The sequence below is a fragment of the Metopolophium dirhodum genome, chromosome 4, assembly GCF_019925205.1.
Source record: "Metopolophium dirhodum isolate CAU chromosome 4, ASM1992520v1, whole genome shotgun sequence".
Lineage (NCBI taxonomy): Eukaryota > Metazoa > Arthropoda > Insecta > Hemiptera > Aphididae > Metopolophium > Metopolophium dirhodum.
In genome coordinates, this window is record NC_083563.1 from 34,450,768 (window position 1) to 34,458,817 (window position 8,050).

General features: G+C 29.3%; 1 protein-coding gene across 1 annotated transcript in view; it reads right to left on the reverse strand.

Annotated features, from left to right (window-relative positions):
* The window catches only part of LOC132942785 (protein dead ringer homolog), a 77,393-nt gene that overhangs the window by 43,128 nt on the left and 26,215 nt on the right, over positions 1-8,050 (reverse strand). Inside the window, exons 2-3 of the mRNA XM_061011423.1 lie at positions 6,727-6,939; positions 6,020-6,328 (exon numbers count right to left, since the gene is read on the reverse strand). Coding sequence (XP_060867406.1) covers positions 6,020-6,328; positions 6,727-6,912 — 495 coding nt within the window. The 5' untranslated portion in view covers positions 6,913-6,939. The remainder of the gene's footprint in view (positions 1-6,019; positions 6,329-6,726; positions 6,940-8,050) is intronic.

Sequence of the window (8,050 nt, forward strand, 5' to 3'; positions counted from 1 at the left end):
AGAAAAATATAGTATAATTATTGTATGAAGACTAAATACATTTTTAAACAACGACTGAGATGAAAATAAACTTAAATCAAAATTCAAGAATTAATAACAGTCATCACTCAAAATGGTTCACCAACTGTCGAGTAAAATGTAATTTGTATAACCTAAGTCTTACGTCACTACAATAAATTCTTTTGAAAATATTATAAATGTATTTTGGTTTAATTAATCATATAGATAAAGTGCATATAATATAAAAGTGCTTATGTAAAATAATAATATATATATTATATACCTATTTGATCTAAAGGTAAAAATATTAATTGAAAAGACGTCCCGTTTTTGAATTTTGAAATTAGGCCATCATGAAATCGAATTAATTACTTAATCAACCGTTAGTAATACAATTATTATTGGAGAGGGATTGCACAACGTCCGAGCAGCAGAAAACAATAATATACATTAATAGTATTTTATACCCTCGCCGCCTTTATGAAGGAGTCCAAACAAAACTCGTATTTACGATTCGTGTATATGTGAATCAAACACGCGATTAAGTCGATTAAGTTGTGAAACAATTAATGAAATAATTTTCTCCCCCAGCTATTAGTCACCCCACAAATTTATTGACCCTCTTCAAGGCCTACAGTCAGCGGTTCGAAACGACAAGCATTTGACAAACGGCTGATAATTGGAAACGACACGAGAGTGTGTGGTATATAATCCTCTTCTAAAGCCGGATCATATTATCGACAAAAACGTCTATATTATTGAACACTATAGAAAGCAATTCAACTCGTTTCCTTCCCTTCCCAAGTAAAAATAAATCTATTTCTAGTAGTTTTGTGGTATGTCGAATTTAGTTTTTCAAATATAATATCCAATTTATATAATATGTGAATAAACATTTTCAAATAATAATTATTTTATTTTTTAAAATTACATAAACCACATTAAAATGTTCGTGAATGTATGTGACATAATATGAAAGATAATTTTATACAATATTAATTAAACTAAATTTATATTAAAAATAAAATCGATTTATAAATATTACTTTTTTACACAAATGGACATGGTGTAATAGATAGGTTGCAATAATAAATTCTTAATTCACGAAATCCTACTGATTTCCTATTATAACAAATCATAGGAAAGCAGTAGGATTACAGTATACACCTAACCTACCTGTTGATTATATAAATATCGACCGAAAATAATTACTGTATTAAGTATTAACTATTATTAATGCATTATGCTTTTATACTGTATAGGTATGTAAAACTTTTAACTGTAAAAATGTAACAATATTATTTTCATAAAAATAAATTAACATTTGTCAATTTATTAGATTATATAATTCCTTACACCATATTTTATTTTAAAAACGTCATTAAAATTATCAATTTTTGTCTTATAGGCCATCATAATGATTTGTTTTTAAGTAAGAGATCACTTTCAAAATATTCATTTTTAGATTTTTACAATTATATTTTTGCATGTTGGATATTTATCTCGCATAATATAATGATATAAGGGAAACAAATTTAATAATCAATACCAGTTACGAAGATTTTGCGTGTGTATTTAAGCTGGCTGCTACCGGAATAAATGAAGAAGGAATTTATTCGAGGTATACGACCTATAGACCAGCAATGCCGGGGGCGATCAAGTATGTTGATCAATTAGGTAACATGCCAAATTGATACGTGACTAAGAAATAGTTGAATGTCTATCTAAATTATTAAAACTGTACAAATATATTTATACCTTGAATGATGCCGATTTTTCATAACATTTTTATTCTATAACTGCCTTAATCATTATTTGAATAGAAAACTATGCAAGATGCAACACAGTAATTTAGTTTATGAGTGAATAATTAAAGAATTAAGTTTGTAAACTAAAACAAATATTTGAAACAATCTTAATTTAACAACATCATAAAACCTAAAAATATATTTATAATAATTTAATTTTGTGTTGGAAACAATAAAATTTATTTCAATATAAAATATTTTTGAATAAAGATCTTAAGATTTAACAAAAACGAATAGATTAAAAATAAAATATATCTATATAATTTCATACGATGATATGTTTTTTGATTTAACTGAAAAACCATACTTATAATGTACAGAAATCGTTTTAATTTAAAAAAAAAAACTATTAAACGATGACTACTAATTTTGCACAGCAAAAATAATCACACGGCAAATGAACATGTTGATTTCGGGTACAACTATTAAAAGTTGTTTATTATGTCCCTAAACAGCAGAAAAACGACAGTCACGATTTTCAAAAATATAAAACATTAGACACAATTATTACTATCATCATCGATGCAATTACCGAACGCAGAAGTTGCCTACTGTACGATGGATGGATGACGAATAGTACATGGAGGTGTCGAACGGCATTACCCCGTGAGCGATTGTCTACCATTTATTCGGCCAGCTGAATCAAAAAACCGTTTGTGGCCAGTTAATCGGACGCGATTATTCATTGTCTATAATAATTGGGAAAAGCAAATAAATGTGATCGGTTTTCGAGGCGGACAAAGAGGGAAAAATACCAAGAGTAAAAAAGAGGGAGGTGAAAAAATAAAGAATGAAAAAAAATATATATATATATATTATAATAATGACGAAAGATTCCCATGTACGGATGGCCTATCAATCAGCACATCTAAACCGTAATTAACATCAGGTAGGGCGTGTAATTTTTTACTTTTTTTCTCTCGCACTATATCTTATAACTGTGTTTTATTTTATATACTTATATCTCCTTTCTTTTTTATTTCTGATCAATCCGGAACAATATTTTAGACGACTAACTCGGGTGGGCGTAACGTAGTCGATCAGTCAATATAGAAAATAACATTTATTCAGAACAAAAGACCGAGTAATCCTTATTGGCTAAAATAGGGTTCCTAATAGAATACATTACTATACTATATGGTAATATACATTACTATATGGTAACCAAAATCATTTAACAAGTACCTATACACATTACACGTGTATCCGGATATTCTAAGAATGCCCATCCCAATTATTTAATTTTTGATTGATTAATAATGCTAGATATGCGTCACGATAGAGTTTAAAAAAATTAAATCTGATCAATCTTATTTTTAATAAGAAAATATTAGATATTTAAAGGTCAAACAAGTTTACAGTCCCGAGACACGCACATGAGTGAGACTATTTATTAAATACGTATTATATTTTATACAATTATCAACAACGAAAATTATTTTTTATCGTTGTAGATATTTAACTAAATAATAAACAATAAATAGGTTACTATCCATTCTATGTATTTATTGGTATTGTTTTAAATATTTTTAAGGAGGTAGGTAATCATTTTTATCAATAGACAATATTGATCATTATAATATATAATGTTTAAGTCACTACCTAATATACATTTGGAATTAATACATTTCAGTTTTAAAAGAATAAAACTCAATTATTAAACCTTTGCATCTAAATAGTAAAGTTGTCAGATTTTGATTTCTTTGTTTCACCACCATAATTAGCTAATATAAAAAAATTAGCATCTATAAAAAAGTTGAATCCGTCAGAATATGTGCTATATATGTGCTAGTCACATGCCCACATACGTATATACAAAAAAATATGCTTCAACACTTATTATTTTCTTTCCTCGTCACCCTATACAGGCTGCAGGGAAGAGTTCAGGCTGTATCGTTTCGTCGATCCGCATATTATACACTAAGAAGTACTCAAGTACCTACATAATAATATAATCACCCTCAGTCGTTATTATAATTATTATAATATTCAACGCGTCTACCTAATTAATAAAGAACGTGTTCTATAATTGCATATATTTTCATCGCGTCTTCGACGCAATTTGTATTTTCTTTTAACGCCACAGCCCCGTTTTTGAACCCCCCCGTATAAATTTGGATGTGGGTAATATCGTCACGGTGTTAGGTCATCTCGGGTTGGACACCGACCGCGATGGTATTATAATATAGACAGTCGCATATGTCGCGCGATGAGAACTCGCGCCGGTCTCGCGTGGACCGGCCGGCGACGACGTTATACTTGATAATACGGCGGCAGGTGCGCGGCACTTATTATAATAATATATACCTATAACCTACCGTCATCGCGTCGTCGTGAAGATGACAAATCGGTTGACATGCGATCGAAATCCGTCTCTCACGGCATAAAATATTCTCACCCAGTAGTGGTATTGTCCACCGGCCGCCGCCGTCGCCGCTCTTATTAATTTTGCCGTCTCTTGTGACCAATTCAACAGGTGTGAGTATATGTATTTGTCATTCATTCATTTCCCTTTTTTTCTCTCATCGTCTTTTTCGACTATTTGTTTCATTATACGTATCCCATACACACATGCATAATATACTGATTGTGGTCTTTTGTGTATGACCGAGTGTCGTCGACCTCCATGAGAAAGGACATCTCGCGCATCAACCGGCGACAATGTCGACGTGTGTTTGACGAGAATTATAATAAGTATACGTAAAAAAAGATATTTATCCTCCCCCACGTAAGTATTATTGTATCAATATAGTCCATGTGATATTATCATCACGAGTTTTTAATTTGCATATTTTTTTTTAATCCCAAGAAAACATATTGTTTGCTTTATGCCCGCGTTTATTGTGTGTTAGGCACCTATAATACGCACGTTTAATAAAGATTGAAACCATATTATAAAACTTTTTATTGGGATAAAAGAAACCTATTGACATAGGTTTGCTATTTTAAAGTTTATTTCGATAAGTTTAGTTTTTTGATTAAAATTTAAATGTTGCCCTGAAGCAAAAAAAAAATGTGGTTAAGTGGGTAACAACTCTGCTGTACAATAATTATAGTTATCGATTATCTTATTATAATACATGTGTTAGATAATTCAATAGTAAATTATCGCATACGAAAAACGATTCAAAGCGAAGACGCTGTGTCAGCCATATTTGTATAAATAATCAAACTAATTTATTAATATCTCATACCTAGCTGTAAATAGAGTTAAACTTTTTTTTGTTTATTTTGTTTAATTAAAGTTAAAAAACTTATAAAGAATCTATTACATTTTCAGATGTAAGCTATGAAAAGCAAAATTTTTATGAATTTCTAACTGAAAATAATATGAACATTTTCAGGATTTCGATGAATTTTCTTAAAATTTAATTTAAAATTTAAATAGCTCAGAATGAGTTAAAATATTTTGAAAATATTACTTTGTGCAGAAAATGCTATTATAAATATTTGGTTTACAATTTCTATCGTCTATTATTTTAGGTTAGGTTTTTATTTTTGGAAAACAACTAGATATTAAAATTAAATTATGGTGAATATCCAATATCGTAAAAATTAAAAATTCAAACTCTCATAAAAAATGTATTTTACTTTCTAGTAAAATTTTATTTTTGTTTAAAGTAGAAAAACTTATGGGAAATATTCTATAAAATCTTCTAATGTTAGCTATGAATCTATAATTTTTCATGAATTTCTAACTGAAAAATAATTTACACATGTTAAGATTTTGACAAATTCCGTGACGAATTGTATTGTGGACGTATGCTCAACTTTCTTTTATTTATTATATCTATTATTAACAACTTATGCGGAACCTTGTATTACATTTTCAAGTTTTTGATCGAGCAAAAAATGGAAAAAAAATCTAAAATTTCTTCTGGCTGTTTTGTTGTTTTTGAGTTACACCTAAAAAATTTAATTGATTTTCACAAAAATTGGTGTCGTGTGAAAATTCCCATTTTCCAATCAATTTTTTTGTTTTTTCCAACACTTTCTCAAACTACTGGGAATTTTCGATTTTGACCTCCCGAATATCTCACCAACTAAATTAACTTTCATATCAGAAAATATGTTTATGTCAAAAATTGGAGCATTTTTTCTAACCCAAATGTTGAAAACAGACAAAAAAACATAACCTATTGTAAAATCAATAGATTCCCTACGCTCAGAATCTAAAAACATTTGTTACGTAAGAATTTTTGAATTCATACCTGTCTAAACTGTTCTTCAAAAGTCCACGATTGCGCTTCACCCTTTCTTGCTAACAGAGATGATTCGTTTTCCGGTGCATAATCATGACCAAGAGGCGTGTCACCTGATCGACTAGATCCTGGTGGTGATTCTATATTGGCTGGTCGTCTAGAAGGTATTGGCATGACGATCTGATCGGATATTGGCATCCCATTAGGATGACGATAAACCAAATGTTGTATCATAGACGCTGTGTGACCTCCCATCAGTCCGTGTGGTCCACTTGCCAAACGACGAGCCAACTGATTAAGAGTTTCACGTTCTTCTCTCTGAAATCAAAACATTTAAATAGGTAACTACGGCTTACAGAAATATAAAGATACAGACAAGACAAAAAGTTTATAATTCACAGAGGTTTTTCCATGGACGTTTTTTTACTTTCTAAGTTGAAAATAATTTTGTTTATAAACTTTCTAGAAAGTTAAGTTCCTAAATATAGTTATTTGTTAGATAAGCCATTTACAATAGGAAACTACGGCTTACAGAAATATAAAGATACAGACAAGACAAAAAGTTTATAATTCACAGAGGTTTTTCCATGGACGTTTTTTTACTTTCTAAGTTGAAAATAATTTTGTTTATAAACTTTCTAGAAAGTTAAGTTCCTAAATATAGTTATTTGTTAGATAAGCCATTTACAATAGGAAACTAATTAATGAAATTATACCTGCATTTCCAGGATATCCGGTTCTTCTTCCGGCGAACAATCGTCATCCACTCTCCTACGATCATCCTCATCCTCGTCATCAGTACCTTTAGGTGATTGAATCCAATGATATGATTGAGGCTGCACGCTCAAGTTCAAGTTTAAGCCAAGTCTTGCGCTATCTGTGGCATCCATGGCCATTTTCATACAATCGATTGGCAAATCGGTACGTAACTAAATAACAGTCAGTATAATATTATAAATATATTTTGATAAACAAATAATATAGTAAGTAATATAGTAATATTAAGTAATAATATTATTTAATTTACTCGCTATGGAATTATATGGGAAACTAAATAATCTGTCCACTTCTACTTAGAACATATTATTATTAAGGTATACTCCATTAAATCATTAGATGCCTAATTTTTTTCTATAAATTATAGCTATTAGTTATTACAGTAATAATTAATAATATTTTATACCTCTAGTATAATGTTAAAATGGAAAATTAAGAAATACAATATAAATTCAACGTTTAAGACTTCTACGAATCAAATATTTCCTATGTATATTTTGTTAATTAACGTAAGAAATATATAGCGAGCAAAATATTTAATAACGGATATTAGTGACGAATAAAGTCAACAAATATTAGTTCGGAATTATTTGGCATACAATTAAATTTTAAGATAGTATTATTGTTTCTATATTAATTTAATGACATAGGTAGGTATAATCATTAATCATAATATATATTTTGAAAATCTATTGCATCCATCAGAACTCAGAAGTCTCGGGAAAATTACCTATTCCAATAATGACGTGTAAGTAAATTAATAATAAAACTTTTTGTCCCTCAACAGACACAAAAAAAAAGATCAAGCACGTGTTTCATTAAAACTACATTAGTCCAGTTGGCGCTCAGCCACACGTCATTTGGCCCTACACCGATTTCTACATACACTGGCACGGCGTCGACTGTCGAGTAAATATAATATGAAGCGATTTAGTTTTTAAATGTTACTTAACGGATTAATTAACAATGTAGAGCACGACAAATTCACGAGTAAAACAAAATCCGGTAATTAAATGGTTGAAATAATAATAATTAAATACTAATAGAAATAATATAGGTACAATAAATAGGAGTTAAATAATTCATATGAATTCAGGCATGAATTGTTTAGTATAATAAAACAATATAATAGGTTGTATAATGTCATATTTTAAATAGGTACCTACATAATAACAAATACTGTATAGTATTTTAATTACACTTATTAATTATAAATGTTTGATGTTAACATTTAAAATACTATTGCAATCATGACTAACCCGG